The following is a 26,060-nucleotide window of genomic DNA, read 5'->3' as shown; positions in this document are numbered from 1 at the left end:
ATTTTTACACTTATTTATATGTAAATATATATTTGTGTCCTAAGAAACAAATAGGAAACTAGCACTCAGATACAGAAGCAGAAGATACTGTAGCTTGTAAATTTGCTCTAACATACCTACATGCTTTTTTCATTATTTCTTCAAAATTTTAAACAAGCATTCACAAATGAAATAACACTTTTAAAAGACACACCCACCCATGTCTTTCTTCAGCATTTGTCTGTTGGCGTTAAGGAACTCTGTGGGTTTACAAAGAAAGCATTGTATGAAGTGTTGCTGGCTCAAGCACTCATCTCAGGCCTTGGTTCTACACTGTGGATATGCATAAGTGCTTAAACCTTTGTGCACCCTTGCACAGGTGTTTTTTTCCCCTAAAGCACACCATCCTAAATATTATTGCACAGAAATAACCACTTTAAATTCTCACAGCTTTTGGAGAACATGTTGAAATGATGGCACACATTTGCCCCCTAGTGGTATGCCAGTTTAGAACGTCCCAGCTTCCAAAGTGGAGACGGTAACATAAGGAACAGAATATGTAACCTAGCCACACTTGTATTTTATTATAATGATAAGACCTATGCTGACAACTTTCAAAAACAAGTCAAGTGGCTACTGAGAAGAAGAGTCTGTTTTTTTTTTTAGGATCTTATATTTCATTTGCATGTCATTGTGACTGACACTTTCAAAACAGCACACAGGTTTCTGCTTAATAGAGGAGCTACTGCTTGTATTAATCACATAAGAAGTCCAGATTTCATTTTTTTTGTCTTGTGAGGTGCATGGCATTTACTAGGAAGCTTATATATAAATGTTACTACTAGGAAATGTGTATATGGTATTTATATAGTAGTATTTATGGTATCAGTAGTACCTTTTGGTGAAATTTATTCATATTATTATATATTGTTTAGTTTTGTTTTCATTTCATTTGTTAACATTGTTTTATTTTGATTATTATTTTTATATATTTTTTCCTGAATTCATACTGCCATTTATATTATTATTTTTCTTTCTTTCCTTCTTCTTTTGGATTAACCCAATATGTGGATTGTTCAACACCTTCTCCACCTCCTACCCATCCTCCCCTCCACCTTCACTATTATCTCCTGTTGCCCTTCATCATGTCCGTGCTGCTCCACTGTAGAGTACACGGCTCGTATACAAGACCTCAAAGACAAAACAGCCACTGAACCTGACTACCGCCGCCGCTCTTTCTCCTTCTCTGGTTGGTCTCTCTCTCTCTCTCTCTCTCTCTCTCTTTCTTTCTCTCTCTCTCTCTCTCTCTCTCTCTCTCTCTCTCTCTCTCTCTCTCTCTCTCTCTCTCTCTCTCTCTCTCCCTTCTTTCGCTCTTTCTCTCCCACGATTTTTTCTGTCATTTCATGTATCCCTATGTCTATCTTTATGTTTCTGACTGTTTCTATCCTTCCTTTTGCTCTTTTTAATTATCCCTTCCTTTCTTCCTCCCTAAATCTATTTATGTCACAGTATCATTGTTTATTTTGCGACCATATTCATCCATAACACTCTCCTTATCTGTGTCTGTCAGTGTGGAATTGTTTCTCGAGCTTTTCTCCCTGTGCTGTTTTCTTCCCTTTTGTTTCCACTGTTATTTTTTTTATTATTATTTTGATCATTTTATATTTTTTACAAATTAACTTTCCCCACAAATGAAATCACAGCATGCTATATAGAAGCACACATTTTAATTTCCAGTTAGCCAGCGACCCCAACAAAATGCATTCATGAAGGTTTGCTTGAAGGTTTGGCAAGAGTGAGACAGAGCGTGAAGACAATGGGCACACTGTCTTCATCCACAGAGTGTCACAAGATACAGTTTGCCAAACTCAGGGAAAGAATCAAAAGTAACAAGACACAGGATTCTTTCAAGGCCTCTTCTCCATGTCTGCTTTAGCATTTAGGAGAAGAACAAAACATAATAAACCCGTCTAAGTTGCAGAACCATTGTGTGGTTGTTATCAGTCTTTGGGGAATAAATGTCTAGGGCATAGACTGTTCGGACCTCACAAAGGCAGCATACAGTAGCCAGATGCCAGCTTCCGTTTCCCAGTGTGACTTTTTCCGACTCAGATTTATTCCAGGATACTTCTCAAAGGCCTAAAACAGGCTATGACCCTCTCAGACCCAGCCTCAGATAACACATTGCTGTGAAATGTGAAAAAATCCTACTTTCTCTCTGAAGCAGCTCCTGCATAGATCAATGAAGATGAGCAGGACAAAGGCCCTATGATTCTCCAATGATTCAGCTTTTATCCAATAAACATAGACAGTTGCTGAGGAAACAGTTCACATGCACAGCTGTGCTTATTTCGTTTGCATTGTTTGTTCATAAAATGACCCGAAAGTTAGATGACGCTGAAGAATGTTAATCTCCACCTTTCCAACTCGTGGGAGCTGGGCCTTGGTACAGTTACTTTCGGAACATGGCTTCCATTCCCATGTTAATAAATCTAGGGTGTTTGTGTTATGACATTGCTTTAGCAACATTAACAGACACAAACCGTGATATCTTGCACATGGACAGTTCTGTTTGTCATTTAGTTGGGATATTTCAGAACACCAAAAGGCAGATTCAGATTCAGTTTCCCTAACCTACCCATATACATTTTTTTCAGGTTTTCTTCACTGCACATCAAATTTAAATTAGCCCTGCTTAGCTTCCAACTTTGCAGGCCAGATGGGCTCCCAGGTGTTAAGCTGGGAACCAGTATTCTATGTAGTTTTAACTCACTGCTTTTTTAGCCATATCAGCAAATTTTTTAAAGCTTTTTTAAAAAGCTTTTAGTTTTCCTCACATTCATTGTTGTCTATTCAATGGCATGGATTTCCACTTTTTCACTGAGAAAAGTAAAAAAAAAAAAAAAAGAAAATATTTTCCTCAAACTGTTGCCTGGTTTCCAAAAATCTCATTTTCAAACCAGGGTGTGTTTGTGCACACCCCAGTCTGGGAGGGTTGCAGTTGGATGAGACCAGGAACATGAGTTGTTTTGAAGCCAGCTGAGTTGGATTCAGTCCAAGTGAGTGAAGGAACTGATCCGAAATACAAGAATAGTAATTTAAATTTACACTACTGATGTACCTGTTTCTATGCTTCACTTTTTCCAATAGTTGCTGGGGTAAATAAAAAAGGAATTTTGTGTTCAGTTTGTGTATCCCATGCCATTGGTAATATAGCACATGGAGCATTCACAGTTTTTTATATAGGGAGTTGAATTCAAACTATTATTTTCCTTTCTACTCCAGATAGGATACATCTCCCACACAAATCCTATTTATTTCCTCTGAGGTTAATTTGGTCTTTGAGTGGATTGAGTGACTTGGGTTAACTTAATTGTTACTATTATGCTAAAAACCAGATTCACCATATACAAGTACATATTCAATATTCAATGTACTAGTAGTAATGATAATCCAGTAAATACCTTGTTCATGGTGAACATTTTTATTTCAGGATTCAGTTCTATATGGATTGAGATATAATGTCAAATCTTTAAAAGCCATTGAGACGTTTACACATTAGACACATTAGTAAAGCTGGTTATTTCTAATGGACAGTAAATGCTCTTGTATTACATTTGGTGTCAACAAGTGTCTGTGTTTATTGCACCGTTTGCCAGGAGTGCAATCTCCTGAGGCATCAACAGATGAAGGCACAGGACCAGGACGACACCGGACTACAAGTGAAGGACAGTCCCGCGATGACAGCCCTACCCGAGTCCGTTCCCCCATTCGCTGCATTTCACCGGAACTTGCTAATACCATTGCTCTAAACCCAGGGGGCCGGCCAAAGGAGGTAGACTTAAACTGTGATATTCTTTTTATTTAATTGTATTTATTAAACATTGATCATAAACAGTTTGTGTTGTGTATGTGTGTGTTTGTTTGTGTTTTGTTTGCATTCACTTGCAATTTCTCTTCTAGGGACAAATGCACAGTTACAGAGAAGCATTTGAAGAGATGGATGGAGGTCCAGTGAGCCCTCCAGCATTTGTGGGCGGTGAGGTCCTCCCCCAAACCCCTGCATTCCCTGTCTCGCCACAAACCCCTTACTTCAACCTGTGTAAGTTTCCCAACTGAAGGAGGAGGATGCCGTAGAGATCAAGTGATGACTTTTCTTAATTTGTTCACTTTGTTAGTTATATCATAGTAAGCATAAAGAGACAGGTTTAATAGTGTCAAAATATATATCAAAATAAGTGTAAGTTCTTTTAACGGCTTTTGTGTTGTTCTGCCGTTATGGTATTAGGCTCAAATAAATTGTGTGATAGGTTATATAGTGAGTAGATCTTGTTACAACAATGTTGTCAGTGCCATAGTGGGCCTCTGCTTTTTTTTCCTTTATAAGATTTATTTATGTTAGATCAATATTGACACATTTTAAAAAACAACTCCAGGCCACACTATGCGAAATAGCTAATTGCAGTCCTGTCTGTTAATATATAAACATTATAAACAGATGAGCCAAAGATGTAGATGCTAGAATTTGGGCTCAGTTTCCATGGTGGGCTTTGTGTGTTCACTTACTGGCAAATAGTTGAACGCGCCTAAGGGCTACGAAAAAAAAAAATAAAAACCTAGAAGTCTCCTGTTTCCAAATAACCCCACATGTTTCATGAACTGCTGTCATCAGCTATTTTCAAATGCATGTGTAAGCCCTGAAGGCCATCAAGCTCTTATATTTATAGACTGATACCATTATGAGGAACCAGAATAGCTTATGTTTAATAACCTATTCCTTCATCCAACCCTTGAATTTGCTTTACTTTAGCTTCCTCATAAAAGGCGCTTGCAAGGTCTCCTCGAGCAGACCCTAGCATCTTTCATGCACTCTCGACCTGCTCTGTTTTATTTTTTGCACAGTGCTGCATTTCTTCTCACCAGACAAGCTGTCTGAAATCGATTCAGTCCCTATTGGTTTGGTTGAAATGTTATCCACAAAAGTTGCCTTACATTCATCAGAAAACAGGACATTCTCAAGAGTACTACTGTCATAGCTCACCAAAATGAAGCGTGACAGCACACACTATTGTATTGGTCAATGTATATGAACTACTGACTATACAATGATATGATGGATTAACTTGAGGTATACGTCGTTCATTTTGCTTTCAACACTTCATGCAGAATAACGTCAAGCGTATTCTCGACGGAAAACACATATTGTATGTGGGCTTTTAAAGCACGCATGTTTGCATTTGTGGGGAGCAAAAGACAGCATTGGTTGTCTTTTCTGGCCCATGGGGAAGAAGTTCATATGCTTTGAAAGTCATTTGAAAGCAGAGGCATCACTGCGGCCCCCTTCTCCAGCAGTAAACCAGAGGAATCTTCCTCTACCCCACTTCCTTTCCTTCCCTTTCCTACTCATATTGACTGATTTGGGCTGTCAAACAAAGAATTGTATGGGATTCTTTGGTAAGTGAAGAATGTGCACGAATTGTCCCAGAACCCAGTATGTCCCAGTGTTACATTTGCACCAGACCGCATAGCTGATGTCCAAACTTAACAGCACACTGCTTCAGCAATCTGCACCATAGTGCTGTATTGTCTGCATGAGTGTTTTGTTTTTAATTTATATTAATTATTTTGTCTCCACAGTTTTGTTTTGGTGTTCTACACTGTTCACATCTAGTGTTTTTGTGTCGTGTCGTTTATTTTTTTGGTTCTCCAATGTAGACACTTGTAGACTAGCGGTTTGACTAGCATACAGCATCAACTACCTTTATAAACAACCTGCCATAAATTGCATCATTCCTGAAATTCTAATGATGAGTGAATCAGGAAATATTAATGGCTAATAATAATAATAATAATAATAATAATAATAATAATAACCAGGAACTATAAACTGGACAAATAAACTAAAAAAGCAAATGTAAATCATTTATATATCAGGGTTTTAACATGAATGAGCAACTTGACAATGGTCTGACGGTTGTGTCACCACATTACCACTTTTGTCTATTCCACTGGACCATTTGAACTCAAAGTGGATTAAAAAGTGTCAAATTAAATAAACAGATATTATTTTTACATAGTGGTTCTGTGACAATAATATTTTTAGTGCTTGGTAAGATACACTGAAATACAGGGTTCTACAAATAGACTGCATAACCCTAAAATGGTATAAATTAACAAATCAATAAACTGTTGCTGCCTTGTGTGGACTTAGGTGATAATGATACTATTGGTTTATTGCCTACAGAGTGTCTACAGTGGATTACTCAAATAATGTTATCCATCACTTGTTCTATGTACAAATGTGTAAAGCTACACCTCCAATTCCGTGAATTGACATTTGTCTGTTGTTTGGCTGTCTGCATGATATGCTCATTCTGTCAAAACAACTTGGCAGACAGTGTTCCATCTACAGCATTTACATTTGAAATGAAACCCTTGCATGGCCTAGCCAGTTAGCATGAGGCCTTTGCACCATCTCTTGAGATTTTAGTATAAAAACTGTACCTTCTTATCTGAAAATATGTCATCGTAACAGCTCTGGATCTGTATATTACAAAATATAATTTTTAAGATTATCTATTTTTTTTTTTAGCTTTAATGTTTATAATAACAATAAAATAATGAAATAACACAGCCAATGAGCTGCTTATATTCTCTGCTCTACATACAGATCTGTGCTGTTGATGACTTGCTCAGTTCTGATTTAGACATTAACCTCCATGCCTTCTTTCTCTCCCAGGCCGTTCTCCTCCAGGTTTGGCTAAAACACCACTGTCCTTCCTGGGTCTGAAGCCACACAACCCAGCTGAGATTGTTCTAAACCAAACAGGCTCAGGTGAGCAAATGCACACTAAACTGAAGTCAGTTCGATATCACCAGACCCTAATATCTTCATAGAATAATAATAGCATAATAAAATGAAATTTCCTCTAGAGTATATTAAAGTTAACTCTTGTTGTTTTTTTTTTTTAATCGTACTCTCTTAAAAACTGAGCTCAAAAGTGTTTCTTCAAGGTTAAGTCTTTACATACTTGTACGCATGAGACAAGAAGTGTAGAAAAAGTGTTCAATGGCAGATAGATTTATTTTTAGAAAAACGAATAAATTCCCCTATAAGAGTGAAGGGTTCCTTTTAATTTCAGTTTAAGAGGCCAGTGAGGGTAGGTATGTCGGGTTTAAGAGACTGAATGATAACACAATGTGTCGGGAGAGCTGTTTAACTTGGCTGTCTGGCTTAAGAGACTCTGTCTCCTTCTTACTGAGTCCAAAAGTCTCATGCAATGCTAGTTTTAGCTCAGTTCCCAAGCAATTTAGGACTAATGCTTTCTTTAGAATGACACCTTTCAACCCTCCCTTCTTTACTTGGTTCTTTTTCTGTCCGTAATAATTTCTGGCATAATATCTTTGCTATGCTTCTAAAATATGCTTCTGATATTTCAAATATAATTTTCTTTTATTACATTTTCTTTTTCTTTTTGATCTCCTCACCCTATTTTAAACCCTTTAAACTTTATCTGTTATCTTCTTTTTCTCTTTGTATTTTTGTCTAATTTTCAACCTGGCTATCATCTATGTTGCTTGGTGCAGAGAATGAGGAAGAGGAAGGTAAGAGCTTAGCGCTAATAAATAGTCTCCTATTAATTCCCACGTTCTTATTCTTTGTTTGTCTTTTTATTAAATTCAGGATTATGTACATTTCTCCTCCAAATAGGAAAGATTTAATAATGTTTTACATTCGTTAAACCAAATGCATTCAAATGGAGTGAAGATGCTGGAAGAAAATGAATTTGTGGGTAGTCTAAGAGCCCACGTTTCATGTGTCTCTCACTTTAGCAGGGTCTCATGTGTGTCTCACTGTAGCAGAGTTAAAATATGAGCAAGAAGAATTATGTTTGCATCCAAATTATTTGCCACTCAGGCTTAATCAGCAGTAAGATATTAAAGGTTATAATGCTCTTAGTTGCCCAGTAGTTGACAATATCTGATCTATATCTCGCCTTGCAGAGCCTCTGAGCTATGTGGCATCTGTTGCTCGCTCAGCAGCAGTGGCTGGGGGGCAGCCATCCAGTCCAGTGTCTTCTACATTTGAGAGTGGCAGTTTGGCCAGAGGAGCTTCTCATCCCTTAAATCCCCCACTGTCTTCCAGCAGCCCTGTACAAATACCAGAGGCGTGAGTAAACTGTTGGATTTTCAATTTTTGCTCTCTAGAATAGCATGCATATCTCATGTCACCTTGGCCTAATTTAAATTGTCAGTAGTATCAGTTTAAAGAGAGTTAAAAGTTTAAAGAGCTATAACCACATAGTAAAATTTGAATACATTACTTATTTTTGTTTCAGAGAGAATGCCATGGCTGATAGTAGAGTGGGTCAAAACACACCATCTGAAGGTGTGGGAGACTCTGGTTTCCGCTCATTGCCCTCCCAGAGCACCTCACACACTCCAACTCCATCCTATTCTTTCTACCAAACACCTGGCATTCTTTCAGGCAGCTTTATCACTCCTGATCTTAATTCGACCCTGCCAGAGCATGTTCAGACAAGCATTATTGGTAGCCAACCAGCCAATCACTCCACCATGCCCATTGACACACCATTCATTCCTGCCTATCAGCATAGAATGCCCAGTCATGATGGTCTCATTCTCAGCAATCAGCCTTCAACACCTAATGGCTATCAGCCTGGAGCAGTTGGCAGCCCAGTGCTTCCAAGGCATGGCATGGTTTCACAGGCAACACAAAGCAGCCCAATGATGAGTAGACAGATGCCCATTAGCCAGGGCACACAAAGTAGCCCCATCCTGAACAGGCAAGGTTTCCCAAGTGGATACCAGCCATCTCTTGCCCAGCCTATGATTCAGCCCAACCAAAGCAGCCCGATACTGAACAGACAAATGCCTGTAAGCCAGGGCACACAGAGCAGTCCTACTCTGAGCAGACAAGGTCTTCAAAGCCCCCCAAATGGGTATCAGCCAGCCCTTACCCAGACTGTCATTCAGCCCAGCCAGATCAGTCCAGTGTTAAGCAGGCAGACATCACTCACCCACACTGGCCAGAGCAGCCCTATTCTGGGACGGCACCCCTCTGTCACTCAGGTGTCCCATGGAAGCCCTAGTCTGGACAGGCACCCAATGCATAGCGGGTACACCACGCCAGATGAGAGACATGGTGCTCTGTCACGCCAGAGCAGCTCATCAGGCTACCATCCACCTTCCACCCCTTCTTTCCCTGTCTCCCCTGCTTCCTTCTCTGATAATTTTAGGCAGCCACAACTGCCAGAGAAAAGGCGCATGTCTAGTGGCGAGCGCCCAAATGGTGTACTTTCCTATAGCACCCTCAATGGGAAGGTGTCATCACCCGTGTCTAGTGGAGGGAGCACTCCAAGTGTGCACTTCTTCCATACACTTCCAGATTTCTCCAAACTCAGCATGTGTGGTAAGGGTTTTATAATGTCACTAATAAAGAGACTGTTATTTAGTGTTTTGTCATTGTTTACTTCACACTTAAACTATTGAACACAAAAGAGAAATCAAATGCATGGATAGATTGCATCCTGTATTTAGTTGAGATTTTAATTATATAATTGTAAAGTATTTACTAAAGAAAAGTAAATTGTAATTCTAAATTAAAGTATTTAACGAAATAATACAATATATCTTCAGACAGAGAATGTGATTGCACTACCACATCCTGTGCAGGTTTGAGTTTGCTTGTATGCATTTATCCTACTGTAAAAAAAAAAAAAAGAGAGAGTTGTTATTCATAAGGGTGAATATTTATGATGTAATCTGTCTAATCCAATCTGATTATAAAATACCTTTATTTGTAGATGGAAGCCCAGAAACCAGGATGAATGAAAAGTTTGTCCAAGACACTTCTAAGTTTTGGTATAAACCAGACATCTCCAGAGAGCAAGGTAAGGTCTTGGTATGTGTGTTTTCTCTGCTGGTGGAAGTGTCTGTTTTTTATCTATGTTTGAATAAAGATATGAGGTATATAACCCATATAAACAATTCTATTGTCCTCAGTGTCATGTTTTATAAGGTCATTATGAGGTCATTGTCTGAGGGCTAATACAACTGCTTTTTTTTCTACTTGGCAAACCTTTATTGGATTAAAAACACTGTTATGGAGATGAGACTAAACATAAGCACATACACTGAGCCATATGTACTTAATAACATTTTGTGAACATCTGCTGCCTTTCATAACTTGTCATATCAATAGTTTATTTCTGTCACTTTTAGACATATGTGTGTGTATAAGTAATTCATACTCTAGTTCCAAATCTAATCTCACATGTAAGTAGATTAAAGAGGAATGGAGTGCTGGTTGTTTCCATTTCAACAGTCAGCCTGGAATTGTTTATTATGATAAATGGAATCAAAGCAAACCCATCTCCTGTTCTTGATCTTTTTTTCCAGCTATTAATATACTGAAGGAAAGGGAGCCAGGAGCCTTCATTATCCGAGACAGCCACTCCTTCAGGGGTGCCTATGGTCTGGCAATGAAAGTGGCCTCCCCACCCCCTTCAGTGCAGCCACCTAAGAAAGGTATTTTACAGAACAACAACCATAACATTCTGTAAAAACTATTTGAGACTCCAGTCCTTACAATTCATTTACCTTCTAATACACTTTAATTAAAATGAATCCTCTTAGTTGGCTCCTGGGGTCTGTGGAAGCGATCACTGCATGTTTGTTAAATGATTCTAAAACAGATATTCTGATTACGTTTCAACCCATAATTTAACTCGTACCTAAAAATAATGCAGAGTTGATTAGAAAACTGGGGATAGCATTGAGCACTTTTAGCTCCTCTAAGGGTTCATGCATGCCTGATCAGAAAGTATTCAAAGACACCTTTAAGGCTGTTGCTGTAGGCTTGAACCATTGTGGCACTTCTTTTACTAGGCATGTTTCCATATAGATTATGAAATTATTTGGAGCTAAAGATTTAAGTGTCTTAGAACAAGATAAAACAAGATATAGCACACATCAAAATGCTTGAATAGGTTATCTTTTTTATTTCTCTTAATAATAACAACAAATCTATTTGCATTTCTAGTTGTGCTGCAGCAGGTATAAATCAGATTTATTGAGGTTTGTTAGCTAAACACATTGTTTACATGTGTTAACTGGGAATACAAGGTTCCTTTGTAATAGAAACTTGGCCTTTTCCTTGAGCTTTACTGGCAGGGTTTCTTTTACCACTGAAATGCTTTTATTGATTATTTACTAACCAGTAGTAGTCATTTGATTAATTAACAAACTGTAGTATTTAAATACAATTGCTTGCAATAATTACATTGGTTTTCCAGGCGACGTCACCAACGAGCTGGTGCGCCACTTCCTGATTGAGACAAGTCCAAAGGGAGTGAAGCTGAAGGGATGCCCTAATGAACCCTATTTTGGTCAGTATACAAAAAGTGCTAAGCCTGTTGATATATACAGACCTGTAGTGATATTTTTGGCATTGTGATTTGTAAAATTCTAAATTTGAAATCTACCATTCAGATTCACACAGCTTAATACTACAGAAAAAAAACTATAGATTGCCATAATCAGTGTTCAAAGGGCATGTCTCTGATTTATTCAGGTTTCTAGATAAGACATGACCTTGGCACAGTGCTTTTTGCAGTACGTAGTGCTTCACTTGCGCCACAATAACAATAACATGGGTTGGGTTGCTTATGTAAGTTCTGAAATATCCTGTTGGGTGAGGCAACACAGAAAAGACATTACATAAGTGTATTTTTTGTTGAATGTAAGATGAAAAAAAAAGTGAGACGTGTGAGGTTAAGACTGGCAATGCCAATAGATATATAGCTGTCTACACTTTTCTCCTCCCCTTGGTCTAGGCCATGGGTTGATTCTCTGCCAAGTCTCATACATGCTAAGACAGGCCTTGTCCCAAATACATATTTAGACAGGAGGCTCAGAAAAGGTAGATTCTTCTATGGGAATGTCCTTTTTTTTACTTGTAGACAATTTATTAGTTGATAAAATTTAGATGGAAAAATACATGTGTTTTAACTACCACACAGGCATTTTTATCTGAATTTTACAAAAAAACAAAACTAATGTTAAATTAACACCTACAGTGTTTATACAAGCCCAGCTGAATACATAATATTATTTAACTCTGCTAAATGCCGCAAATGTAATGTTTTTGTGTTAAAACCGTTGTTCTCTGTTTTTTTGCAGATTAAATATTATAAGCTGCTTTTCCCCAAGAATTATTGAAACAATTTTGTCCACTTAGGCTGTAATTGTCATTTATAACATTTTTGTACATTGTGCACTTCTTCATACTTATATGTGCATGCAGATGAATTTCTGTGGTAAATGAAACTTCCCATTTTGTTTATCTTGATTGAACTTTTATTTGCTATTTGTTCTCGAATGCTTCCTTTTAATTTATTAAAATAAAATGACATTCATGAAAAAAAATATAAAAAATTGCAACAATTCATAGCGTGAATATCTCAACTTAGGTCCATTTATGTATTTTTATACAGTCTCTAGAGATCTTGCAGGGTTTTTCATTCATTCCAAATGTCTTTCTTCCACCTCATTTAGGGAGGATTTACATTTTAAATGCAAATTTAGATCATTTGGTATCTTGCTTGACAGATGAGGCCTGATGTTAGTGAAAGGTTTGACGCTGAGGTCTTTCTTTCCATGTGCCAATGCTGTCATTCGAACTTGTTAGTAAGAAAGCTGCTCAGGCTGGATTGACTGCTTACATGATGTATTGCATTGCAGAGGTTCAAAATATAACCCAGTTATGAAGTTTGTTATGTAAAGCATGCCCTTCTCTGATTTCTACTCCCGTAAATATAATTGCAAGTTTGTATGTGTCTGTATCCAGGCTGCCTGTCTGCATTAGTGTACCAGCACTCGATTACTCCACTGGCTCTGCCCTGCAAACTCGTCATACCCACAAAAGGTAAAAGTTTGGGCTATGTGCTCATGCCTGTATGTGTTTGTGTACTTAAAATGATCTCAGACTGGCTGATCGCCTTCATCAGACTGATGTATTCACTCTGTTGCTGGTGTAAACACCTACTGAAATGAATTTGGAGCCACTGCAGATGGTTCTTTTCTCTCTGCCAACTTCTACATGCCATGCAGGTGTAAGAGGAACGTAGGGTTTGAGGCTACAAGTTACCCAACCCTATCCTTTTAAACAGTGTGTGAGAACTCAACAGAGTGTGAATTCCTTGCAGGAAAGTGAGAAATCATAGCACATATCTGACAACAAGTATACAGTTTCCTTCCTTTTCTAGCTGAGAATCCATAGTGGTGAACTGTTACTAGACTTATTTGAAATACATATTATTATATATGACATTGCAATTCAAGCAAATAAACCGAGTTTAGCAAAAAGATTTCTATTTGTTTTCTCATGACAAAATACCGGTAACTGCTTATTGTCGAGTTTTGCATATTCTCCTCATGACCACCTCAGTTTCCTGCTTACATCCCAGGACCATGGCATAAGTTGGATATGCACTATACAAAAATGCACATATGCACTACATAAAAGTTAATTTGTCTTCTTTCTTAGATGTTTTATTAAATTTAGTGTTTTAAAGACTCTGCTTCAGTATTGCATAAACTGTAATTCATATTTATGTGCCTATTAGCAATCTGGATGCTTGAGTGGTACCAGGATGTTAGTTTGTACAAACAAACATTAAAAAAAAGTTTAATTATTTAAAAAAAACAAAAAAAACATGCATGATGTATAATTGATTGATGCCCTCATGACAGCTAGCGTGCTATTATTATGCTCTTCCCAACTTAATATTTAATTTTTGTTACATATTTTGTCATACAACTTTGCTAAATATTACAGGTTTGATTTAGAGTAATGACACAAAATTGGATTGTATATACACCCTTTTAGCTGCTCTGTTCTGAGACCCAGAGGCATCTTTCTTGATTATCAGAGAAAATACACATCTCTGTTTCTGTGTATTGTTTTGCATGCAAACTCTTGCATTAACAGCACAACATTTAACATGAATTTTCTTTCATGGCTTGTTTTGTAGACCCCAATGAGGAGATAACAGAGGTTGCAACTCCAGTCAACCCAGCTACAGAGTTGCTTAAACAGGGTGCAGGTAAACAGTGATTTTATTTTGCCATTACATTTTCAATATGTAAAAAGGGTACAGTTTTATTAATTTTTTTACATTTGCTTCTGTTTATTTTTCTTTCAATTCTAACAAGATACTCAAATTCGACAGTCTCATTGGCACTTATCCTTTTAAGTATTATAGAATCTACACAGTGGGTATATTTGATAAAAAAGGTATGAATAATCAGGTGAAAACAGGTGTGCGTTCCATGAGGAGGATAATTCAGCACCATTTAATGGTGTTTGTAATGTATTTTAAATAGGGCTTTTAATTCACATTTTTTTCTTATAAAGCAAGTTACATTCAGCTTAATCTAAATTGTAAATTAATACATTAATTACCAAACATGTACTAACGTAATTAAAGTAGCCATTGTTCACACATGAATTCATGTGACTCATGGTGTAGTTAAGGTTAGTTCTTGATTAGCATATGCTTTAACTCATCATTAGTTCATAATAAAGTAACATTTAGTTTGCATTTTGGTACATGCTTACTTATGTACTGTTATTGTAAAGCCTAAATGACATAAGGACACATAAGGAAATTTAGGACACAGTATGATACACTGACCTGTGTCTGGTTCATGGAACTGCTGTACAATATCAGGTGATGATTTAAGTATAATTATTAATTCAGCTTCTTAGATACAATTTTAAAAGTTAAATCACTTATGTACATGCCATATGCATATGGCACACCTTATTTTACTCTTATATCCAACATCTAATTTACACAAAACACACCCTCATCTATCCTGGGGTTGTGATATTCTACAATTGGGTATTTTCAGGTTTTTATAATGGTATTATTATAATGGTACAGATAAATGGACAAAAATCTGAAAAACTAAAATGGGATTTATAAATGCTTATTTTATGATTACATTCAACTGGACACAACTGTGATAAATAAGGCTCCTTTCATTAAAAAAATGAGATTAACGTCTTGCTCTAGTCATGCGACAACTTCATTGGTGAGCATAAAAGTGTTTTTAAAAGAATTCAGGACTGTACTGTGTGAAAAATGTAATAAACCAGATTTACCCTATAGATAGTCATAAAAGAAGATCAGTGCCACAGTGTATGTGCAAACGAAATGTACACTGTCAGTTTATTTGGAATGGGAAGGGATACTTTAGGCCTGTTTTTGTATCAAAGTTGTTCTCATTCATTCTGTTGTCACTGCTGTGTGACTATAGGGCAGAAGAGTCCTGTTGAATCCCATGGTAAACCCATTCATACTTTCTATGTTCACTATTCTTTTCTAACTGATGCATCCCAAAAAGATTCTCTCTTGTGTCTTGAGACTGTGCATGAGAGAGTGTAACACTAGTGTCTGTTTCAGTATCTCTGCTCTCATTTCTTCCCCCAAACTATCTATCAGCTATCTATGATGGCCCTTAAAAAAAACTTTTCCTTGCAGACAAGATGCTAGACAGCATGCTTTGAGATTGATGACTTGCACGGCATGAATATTATTAAGATATAAACAATGAGAAAATATTTTCTCAAATACACTAACAGTATGTTCCTGTTTTGAAGCTGAGAGTCTAGTCAAAAGTGTGTCACAGACTATCGGAGACTATGAGATCTGTATGAATTTATTGACTATGGTTTTGCTTGTACTTCAGCTCTGTGCAGTTTTCTATACTTTTTAAAAGTGTTATGTATTTCTAACTCTGTGTACTTGTTTTATCTGTTGTGTTAATTCCCAGCGTGCAACGTTCTGTTCATTAACTCAGTGGATATGGAGTCTTTGACCGGCCCACAGGCCATCGCCAAGGCGATCTCAGAGACCATGACTTCCAACCCCGCACCCACTGCCACTGTAGTCCACTTTAAGGTGTCATCGCAAGGCATCACCTTAACAGACAACCAGAGAAAGTGAGCTCACATTGAATATAATTTAATACACTTTTCAAATGACAGAAATACTCTCCCCTAAAATTGGTGAGTCACATTTCAGCAACTATTTAATATATCTTCTAAAGGGACAATAGTATAAAAATGAAACTTCAGCTTCAGAGGAGGCTTCCTTCTGGGAAGAGGACAGTAACTTTGTAATGCTGTAATAGAGTAGCACATTGACTACTCTAAAATATATCCAAGTTTCATTTCTGTAGGATTGTCCCTTCAAAAGATGCATAATGGTTGCTGAAATATGAGGGGTGTACTCACTTTTGTGTGGTAATGTACGTTTATACTGAAATGATTGTGATGCCTACTGTGTTGGTTGGTGCTGTATTTTTGTTATTACTAGGGCTATTCCTGGGGTACTGATTGTCTGCCAGTCTGATGTCATAGGTAGAATAATAGGAGAGAAAAAAATTATGCATAATGGTCAGGTTTTTTATTTAGCTCAATATTAGTGTCATATTTAATAAGAAATCCAAATGTCTGACTCAGCTGTATGCCTATATGAGTAGCATGAGTTATGAAATGCACTTAGTTGTTTAGATAATAGGCAATGTTTGATCAGAGCATCCATTTGAAGAAGTAAGAGAAAGGCTAAAATAAAAGATACATGTGCCTCTGTATTTGTTCTCTTTAAATAAAGATGAAGTAAAGAATAGGAAAATGGCATTATGGGTAATGCATGGAACTATATAAAAAATGTATCAACATGCATATGATAGAAGTTAAAAAAAATCTGAACTTCACTACAAATTACAACTCACATACCAGTGATAATCACAGGCTGATTGTTACTTTAATAGAGATTCTACATTGATTAATGTAGCTCTGGTAAAATGTATAATGTAGAAAAATATGATGCTGGGTGTAATCAGTGATTCTGATTTAAATACATTAAATATGATGTTATCTTGTCTAATCATCGCGTGTTTACCAACAGACTTTTCTTCCGGCGCCACTACCCTATCAACACAGTCACGTTCTGCGACCTTGATCCCCAAGAGCGCAAGTATGTACTGTTTAGAACCTTTAAGGACACACACACCACTGTAAACTTTGTTATACAGTAATCCCCCACATTGTAACGTAGCCCCACGATAGGCGAAACTAATATGTATACATATATACTTTCCTCTGCTCTTAAACGCTTTCAAAATTTATAAACCTACATAATTTGAACAAAAAAAATTCTATATGGGTACTCACCATTGAAGATGCAACTTGAATAATGAAGATGATGATGACGAATTAAGTGTGCAGTACTAATGATGATGGTGATGTCGTTTAAATATATATACCGCATACCCAGGTAGAGCGTTACAGCTCTTCTGAAAACTTAATTTTTTAGCCTAGAAACTGCTTATTTTACCACAAAAATAGTAATATATAGGCAAAATCCTGCGATACAGCGGGACATTCCGCAAAACAAATTTAGATATGTTCCATGTAAAAACCTGTGTAAAAGTGAGACCGTCGAAAGCTGATGTCGTGAGGGATTACTGTATTACAGCTGCTCACACACTGTATTTCAGCTGCTCACACAGATGTTATGGTGCATTACAAAAGGATTGTGACATGATCTCATCTGCTTTTATTTCTCCAGGTGGAATAAAGCAGAAGGTGGCACTGCAAAGTAAGTCCCTCTGGATAGTGAATATCATTATTTATTTGTGAATGTTTATCTGGGCAGTGCATAACTATAATCTAGTTAGACTATTTTATGTGACGTAAATCCTTAGAGTGTAAAAATCATTCACTTGGACCTGAACATTCAGATTGATGTAATCTCATTCAGTCGTTACTGTCGCTGTACTCAAACACACCAGAACTACAAGCATACACTGGGCTACTGATACACAGATGTAGTTTTAGGAGTGCTTCTTACTTTATTCTTTGCTTGCATTGGAGCATATGTGTGCTATTATGGTTCCTTTGGCTATGCCATAAAAGTGCCAGAACACTAATGTACTGAGATAGCTGAGGCATGAAGAACAGATGACTACTCTGGGCAAAGGATAAAAGCACATTATGTCAGGGATGCCACTTAAAGTGGTGGAGGATGTGTGTAGTTTAAAGGTCAAAGAGAGAGGATCAAATACAATAAAATCTGATGATGCTATACAAATTATAGGATCAGTATAAACATGTGCAGATGTAGGACATTTAGATATATTGCTATGGCATTAGCTCAAACATTATCCTCCTGCTGATCACAAAGACATGTAGTACATGACATACTGCTTTTCAAAAGACCACCCTACTATCCAAAAAAAAAAACCTCAATAAAGTAGATTATTAAGCCTTTAATCCTCTTAACAACAAATCACTGGTCTGAAAAAAAAAAAACAAGCAAAAATGAAACAAATGCATTTCTGAGCCACTATCTCATTGATGAAATGCAAGAAACAGGAATATTCACTTATACATATTATACTGTCAAATGTTTGCAAACATGTAGTCTTTAGAAACACATGCATGCTCCTTTTATTTATATGCAACAAACTAAGTAAAAAGCATATACACACAAGAATTGCAAAGTGAATGACTGGAAGAAAGTTCTGTAAACAGATGAGTCCGAATGTGACAGTTTGGGCTTGTACAGCAGAACTTATGCAAGTCGAAAACATGAGAGAAGATGTTACTAGACTGTAGTATGCCCAAAGTTAAACATAGAGGTGGAAGCTTAAAGGTTTGGAAATGTTTTGGAGCAGGGAATGTTGAAGACTTATTCAGGGTGAAAGGAATTCTGAACCAACATCTCTACCATTCCATACTTTAACACAATGCAATTCTATTTGGACTGCAGCTAATTGGATCCAACTTCACTATACAACAAGACAATGACCAAAAGAATGCATTCAAGCTCTGTAAGAATTACAGTATTAAAGCTCAGTCGTCTGGAGTGTTATCCATCATGGAATGATCTGCCCAGTCACAGCACCTAAATCTCTTTAAACTGCTCTGGGATAAACAAAATCACAAAGTCAGAAACAAATATGAAAGACACCTTTGGCAAGTTTTACAAGAGGCGATTATTAGAGAAACGAACTATCCGGATGCCAAGAGTGCGTAAAAGCCGTTATTCATGCTAAGGGTTATTCATGCTAAGGGGTAAGGGGCTAACAGCTAATTACTGTTAAAATGCCCAGTTTGTTGCACGTAAACAAAAAGAACATTCATGTGTCTCTTAAAAATGATGCAAAATAAAAGAGCTGTCCACATGTTAAATGCTAAATGCTATCCCAAAATATGTTGAATTATGTATTTCTTTAATTTCCTGTAACTCTTAATATTATTGCTATTTTGGGCTTAACATTTTTTTTGTTTTTGCCCAAGAGTGGCTGAATTTAGAATAGTCTCTTCTGTAACATTTGTTACAAACAATAAATAGGTTAATAATTAGCTGCTGAGTTAGGCATTATGAAAACACTGGAGTTACATTGTGTTAACGCTCTCTATGATTTGACGCCCATGCTTCAGACAACCACTTGAAAGTTCTCTTTTCTTGTAAAGCTTTCACTTTATAAAATGACTAGTGTTGGGGGAGTGTCCGAGTTTTTATGGCATGAACAGATGCGAGTATGTTAGAATTGAAACAGTACAGTTGGGAGAGCTAAATAAATTAAACAAAAGTATGTAGCATCCTGAGTTGCTAACTACCAGAACTTGTTTATTAGACCCCATAATTCTTCTTAAGGTTTAAATGCAGTTTTCCAATACTATCAACATTCCTGCTGTGCCACTGCAATTTGCTACCTTTCTTTATAGAGAAACTTTATATTAGGAGTTTTTAGGATACTACTAGGATGTTTTTAAATACTTATTTATTAGCCCTAGCTTAGGTGAAGTGTCTGGCATTCAAGGCACTGTTTCACATTTAGCTTCTACTACAATGAAAACAATAGTTGCAGTAAATGAAATTACAATATACACATTAATATAAACGTGTCATTTGAAATACAGCTAGTGAGAATGCAGAGCAGTGCTGTTCTATATAGTCAAATAATACCTTCTCACCAATCTAGGGTTAAGCGGTGCCATGTCCACAATGAAAAATATATACACTTCTTTTGTGTTTTAAAAGAACAGGGAAGAGACTGTTTTCTCTTTTTCCATCGCAGGTTTTTTGGTTTCGTGGCCAGGAAGCAGGGAAGCACAACAGATAACGTCAGTCATCTGTTTGCAGAGATGGACCCCGACCAACCGGCTACCGCCATCGTCAATTTTGTCTCCAAAGTGATGATTGGCTCCCAAAAGCGATGAGCTACTCTGGGATATTGTGCTTCTGCCCCTGGAGGACTGATTCTCCCCCCCCTTACATTTTCATTCTTCAAATCTTTAATTGTGTGTGTGTTTGTGTGTGTGTGGTAATGCTTGGGCGAAAATCTGACTATAGGCCCGGATATCAGAATGAGTTTGCGTGTGTGTATGTGTGCGTATCAGAAGGTTTGTTTAGATGGAATAGGGAGTTGAGCTAAGATGGGGAAAGAGGAAGTGCAGTGAAGAGGAGGAGTCATGTGGTGAGGAAAAGGAGAGAGGTGAAATTCATCTTTGCAGGGTTAAACTTAGATAAGAGGGATGGATGTCATGGAGTTGCTTTTTTTTAATAAAAAGGGAAAAAGGGAAAAAAAAGGTTGATGAGACTGATATCAGGCATTTGAAATAACATACCAAAGATGAGACAGCTGTCAAGAGAAACATGTAATTATTTAGAGGATTTTCGTTTGTAAAATAAGACTTGCTTGTTCGGAGGATATTACGTTCCTGTCTATACATAAAATATCAATATTCTTTTGCTTTCTGTGAAAATGACATCTGTATTCTCTTGTTAGAAATCCAAAATATTGTGCATGTTATCCCTTATGCCCAGGCATCACTGGCTCGCATGGAGCATGTTGGATTAGGGACAGCTTTACTGACACGTGAAAAAGCAAACATTTCATGAGCAAAAAAAAAAAAAAAGTGTGGGACAGATTCCACTTTTCACTCAACCTTTTCTATGATATCGGTCTCTTTCTGTCTTCAGCAGTGTAGGGTAGTATTCAAGACTGTATTATCATTGGTCTGTAAAAGATGTGTTGACCAGTCCTCTCTCTCTCTCTCTCTCTCTCTTGCTCTCTCTTGCTCTGCCTCTCTTTGTCTGCACAGTCTTCCCTTGTCTTCTGGTCACACGTTTCCTCATCAACTCTTCCTAACATGAGAACTGGTCCATTTTTCACAGCTGTACTGACTTCAAGTCAGATTGAAGCAGCCAGTGCAGTTCACCAGGTGCAGATTTGGATTTTATTAGTACATAAAGTATCCATAGGTCTTACTCAAAGCACACACACACACACACACACACACACACACACACACACACACACACACACACACACACACACACACACACACCTTTACATATACATCATACCCGATAGTAAGCTAAAGGTATCTAAAAATAAGTAAGTCTAAAAGTGACTTAAATATTTATTATTTTGCTACATTGAACTATGTTAACTCATATACTTGCATATATTGTATAGTCTACACAAAGATTAAAAAAAAAAAAGAAAAAGGAAAAAATACTATTTTTGGCTAATATTTCAAAATCAGGCGGTTTTGAGACATTCAGTTATGTATGATGTAAAGTGTATGTATTTGAAAATGTGTCATTTGTGTTTTTTTTTCACTGCCATGATTTTTTTTATTTTAGGCTTTTATTTAGGAGCTGACACTGTTTTTGTAGAGGGGTGAAGGATGTACACGTTTTTGCTAAAAGCTGAGATTATATGCTCTTAACCATGCTTCATGCTTCAATTGGATTGTACTCAAGTGTTTTCCAGCATATATATATATATATATATATATATATATATATATATATATATATATATATATATATATATATATATAGTGAGAGAGAGTTCACTAGCTTTGCTAACACATCTTCCCATATGAATGGATAAGGAGAAGGGGCAAAAATGTTTCCCCTTTACAAGGAAAAATCCACAGTGCCATCATGAGGCATATATAGGTGTTGCATCTTTTCTCATTTCCTCACATTTCAGCGCCTCCTAATTATTTAGGGACTTACTGCAGTGTTTTAACTGTAATTGAAAGAAAAAAAAGAAAAAAAAAAAAAAGAAAAAAGTCAAACGGGTGTTTTCGTTTTTCTTATAACAACCTTCCCATTATCATCCCACCACTTTCATTATTACAAGGGTGTTTAAAGCAAAAAATAATAATAAATAAGTCAAATGGTTCGTTGAGTGTGTAAATATTTTATTTTGCCAAAGATTTTATCTCACTTTTGTATGCCTTTTGCGTTTGATTAATGATCACTCTCCAGTTGACTGATGTGCCGAGCTGTGGCTCGGTACAGAGTCTGGCTTCAGCATGAAAATGCATTTGGCTGCTCAGGCCATATATTCCATTAGCCTTAAGAAATACACCAGTAATAATGCAAAGCACTTAACATTCACGAGCTCGCAAAAAGAGCAACGAGAAAACTATTAATTGTGTTGTAGAGATCGCTGAAAGTCTTCCTTCGGCAATTCAAACAGTATAAAATAGTAAAGTGCATTAAAGATCACGTGCTTGTATGCATCGCTTGTCTTATGCCACATTTTCACTTGACTTGCAGGTATAGAACTGTTCACTTACTATTTATTGTGTAGTTGACAATATGTTTCAAGATTTTGATCCTAAAGCCTTTACAAAAAACTATATATCCCTCTGCCATATTTCTGTGTTTAAGTCAACAGTGTTGCTTCTCTCCATGCACCCAGTTATTATAGCTCTTGGCCTAGAATGTGTGAATGTGCTACTATTGCTGTACAGAACCCTGTGTTATTTGCATTATATTGTATGGCTTAATTGTTTTTGCAAGACAAAAAAAAAAAACGTATTAAAAAGCAACCCAACTCAGAAACATTAAAGTACACTGTTGCTTGGAACTGTGGAATTGTGTTTCTTGTGTGTATATAATTTCATCTATAAGTACATTATAATTATACATTAACATTATTATTATTACTAATATTACTACTACAAGGATACAGATTTGCCCACAGTCACCAAGAATTTAGGTATCTGAACCAATAACTTAAATTAGTCTACTTAACCTTTGATGCTATTTATTGCCTGCTTGTTATAGCGTTATATAATACATTTTGTACGCAGATAACCAGGAGATAAGATATCATGAAAATCATAGGATTCAAAATGACAGGTTGTATAGAATCATTAGTGAAACCTAACAAAGCGTTTTAAAAGTTTTTGCTGTGGGCTGTTTTGCTCACAAATACGTCAGATAAAATAATAAAGCAGGTTATAGTAGTGAATGTACATGTAGGTTATAGTAGTGAATGTTCATGTGGTACATGAATTTAGATTTGGAGACTTTGTCATTGAAGTGACACAATGAAATTTGTTTGGTTGCTCTCAGAGACCAGCAGCAATAAGAAAATGTAAGGATAAACAAGAGAATAAACAAAAGATAATTGCACTTAAATATAGTAATATGACAATATGTACAATGAAATATATGTGCAGTGGAACATGGATCTCAGTGCAAAGGGTAGAGTGCAAACAGGATTTTTTTGTCAAAATAGATCAATATTGCATAAGTTATACTAATAACTGCTAATTAATAATAATAATATATATATATATATATATATATATATATATATATATATATATATATATATATATAATATTATTATAAAATTAGACTTTATTTTTCCTCACTATACACTATATGTTTTAGGCAGTGGGCTTGTTAAATAGGTTAAGATTGTTGATAAAGAGTAATAAATTATAAAGACAAATATTTTTTGAGATATTTTCAATTTTTTTCCATCAGCACTTTTATCAATCTCTTAAAGCAGCTTTACAGAATGTAAGATTTATAAAACAAAGTTCACTTATATTTAATTTTATGTGTATCTATCCCAGAGGCAAGCATGGGGCAACTGTGGAAAGGAAAAACTCCCTTAGATGCTATGAAAAAGATTTAGTGAAAAGTTATAGATCCATGGGAACCCAATTTGGTACTCAAACCATATAATCTTCACACTAGTATGAATCCTGAATTATTTGTTAAGACTTTATTCAAGAAAACAGAAGCTTGGGCATCTCCAGATGCTCTGGTATGATGTTAATAAATGTGTACAAGATGCCCTGGGTTTATTGCCTCAACACACATAGTGTTCCTGAGAAAGAATTTAAGATACAATATAGGTAGGTGTATTGGAAAATGTGTTTGTGTCCTACTAGAGATTTTTTTTTCCATTTCTTTCTTTAAAGTGGTTTTTAATCTAGGAAATGTTGCTTGTTTGTTGTTAAGTTGCTGCTTTTGGATTTTTCATCAACTGCCTCAGTGTAGGTCAATCTGCAGGAAGGAATAAGGCATTGCTACATTAGCTTATTAAGAATAATGTATGTTGTACATACACAGGGTGGACAGTTGGTGTCAGTGTTCATCTATCAGAAAGTCATTTATACCCTGGGACGGTATCAGGAAAACACTGTGGAAACACTGTGGTTAGTGTCCATTTACAGCAAATGTTTGTGTTTCATTTATGCTGGCTTTGATACAGATAAGGCCTCATTAGAATTTCATGATTTGCTTGATATTGTTGTGTGACTCAAAGGGCTGTCCACCCCCAATAACCAAACAATAGCATTGGTCTAGTCCCACAGTTTACATATACTCTGTAATTCCAGGAAAACATTCCATATTGGCATTGGGGACAATGGAAAAATACAAGTGATGCGGAGGGAGTGTGTGGGTTCTCTTTTGATGAGATTACAGTTTTTATTTTCTGAAAATATAACTGTGACTGAGAAGTACAAATTTGCTCCCATGAGAGGTTTCAAATGATGATATGGATAGCATTTGCTGGTCTTTTTGAAAATAAAAAGAATCGTAATCTTTTATCTAAACTGGCTTTGTGCACTGGGGGAAAAAAAAACCTGTATAACAAATTGCTAAGTGAACTAAAAGCAGGTGACCCTTCACCCAGCGAAGTCTGATTACATGCAACACATAGCAATCATCCTTGTATGGTGCAGTCCATGTGATCCTAATAGAGAAATGCAGTATCTATCACTGACTGAAACTGCTTGCCCATAACGCATCATAGTGATATTGGGAAAAGCTGCATGCAATTCATGGAAGGTATGATCTTGTTTAATTGTGGTATGCAGAAAAATGATCATCAGTAATTTTGATGTGACGGATACTCAGATCTTTCGTTATGTAGATTTAGGAGACCACAACATCTTTCACTTCAAAGGCTTGTATCTTAACCTCTAAAATCTACAGTACAGGTCACAACTGCAACTTTTGCATAACTACTTGGGCTGCAGTTTTCAGCTTTTTTGATGTTTTCTTTTTAATGAATCTCTTTTTTTTCTTCCAGTCTTTCCATTTTGAATAATGGATGACTCCTACATGGACACCACCATTTTATTTTATCCTTTTATCCTTGTAGGGCACCAAGATTGATCTAATTTTCTTGATAAGAGACAGTGTTTGAAAATGCAAAATGTGTTTTTGGCTACATGTATAGGGATTACAGTTTGGAGATGTTCTGATAAGATTTTAGGCATTTGTCATGAATCATTGGCAAAATGCACCTCATATTTCCAGCCTTACTTTATACGGAATGGTCATAGTGGCACTCCTGTACCTCTTTGGAGGAGAACTTTAGCCCTTCAGCTCCCTACTATTTTATTGAACATTTTCTCTTAAGCAGCCAGGTTAAGTACACTTCTGTTGAAATAGACTACAAAACAGAAGACAGAGGTCAAGACCAAGCTACACACAGTGGAACTAAATGTAGAAGTGCAAGAGGGATTGAGTGTCTCCTCCTTATGGAACAGGAGGTGCACTGGGATCACCTGAGTGATTCACAAGGAGTTTGGGAATGATCTAGATGGAGAAAACACACCAGGCTCGCTGCCTGCTAAAGGTGGTGGGGATTTCAAGGGCAACCATCCGGCTCCATTTCCTCTGAGCAGTTAAGTG

At 36.6% G+C, this 26,060-nt stretch overlaps 1 protein-coding gene across 19 annotated transcripts in view; it reads left to right on the top strand.

Moving 5' to 3' along the window:
- The window catches only part of tns1b (tensin 1b), a 244,776-nt gene extending 221,796 nt beyond the window's left edge, over nucleotides 1–22,980 (top strand). For 10 of the 19 annotated variants that reach the window (XM_046844816.1, XM_046844808.1, XM_046844821.1 and 7 more), the window contains 17 exons: nucleotides 1,148–1,228; nucleotides 3,639–3,814; nucleotides 3,943–4,081; nucleotides 6,719–6,814; nucleotides 7,567–7,584; nucleotides 7,984–8,149; nucleotides 8,319–9,412; nucleotides 9,804–9,893; nucleotides 10,402–10,530; nucleotides 11,298–11,390; nucleotides 12,851–12,928; nucleotides 14,037–14,108; nucleotides 15,328–15,354; nucleotides 15,844–16,012; nucleotides 16,983–17,051; nucleotides 17,646–17,675; nucleotides 20,164–22,980. In XM_046844816.1, the coding sequence (XP_046700772.1) occupies nucleotides 1,148–1,228; nucleotides 3,639–3,814; nucleotides 3,943–4,081; nucleotides 6,719–6,814; nucleotides 7,567–7,584; nucleotides 7,984–8,149; nucleotides 8,319–9,412; nucleotides 9,804–9,893; nucleotides 10,402–10,530; nucleotides 11,298–11,390; nucleotides 12,851–12,928; nucleotides 14,037–14,108; nucleotides 15,328–15,354; nucleotides 15,844–16,012; nucleotides 16,983–17,051; nucleotides 17,646–17,675; nucleotides 20,164–20,305 (2,669 nt within the window). In that variant the 3' untranslated portion in view covers nucleotides 20,306–22,980. The remainder of the gene's footprint in view (nucleotides 1–1,147; nucleotides 1,229–3,638; nucleotides 3,815–3,942; nucleotides 4,082–6,718; nucleotides 6,815–7,566; nucleotides 7,585–7,983; nucleotides 8,150–8,318; nucleotides 9,413–9,803; nucleotides 9,894–10,401; nucleotides 10,531–11,297; nucleotides 11,391–12,850; nucleotides 12,929–14,036; nucleotides 14,109–15,327; nucleotides 15,355–15,843; nucleotides 16,013–16,982; nucleotides 17,052–17,645; nucleotides 17,676–20,163) is intronic. The other 9 variants (XM_046844817.1, XM_046844809.1, XM_046844814.1 and 6 more) reach the window with 9 other exon arrangements.
- Nucleotides 22,981–26,060: the final 3,080 nt, after the last annotated feature.

This window comes from Silurus meridionalis, chromosome 3, assembly GCF_014805685.1.
Source record: "Silurus meridionalis isolate SWU-2019-XX chromosome 3, ASM1480568v1, whole genome shotgun sequence".
NCBI lineage: Eukaryota > Metazoa > Chordata > Actinopteri > Siluriformes > Siluridae > Silurus > Silurus meridionalis.
This window is presented reverse-complemented; position numbering and strand designations above follow the sequence as displayed.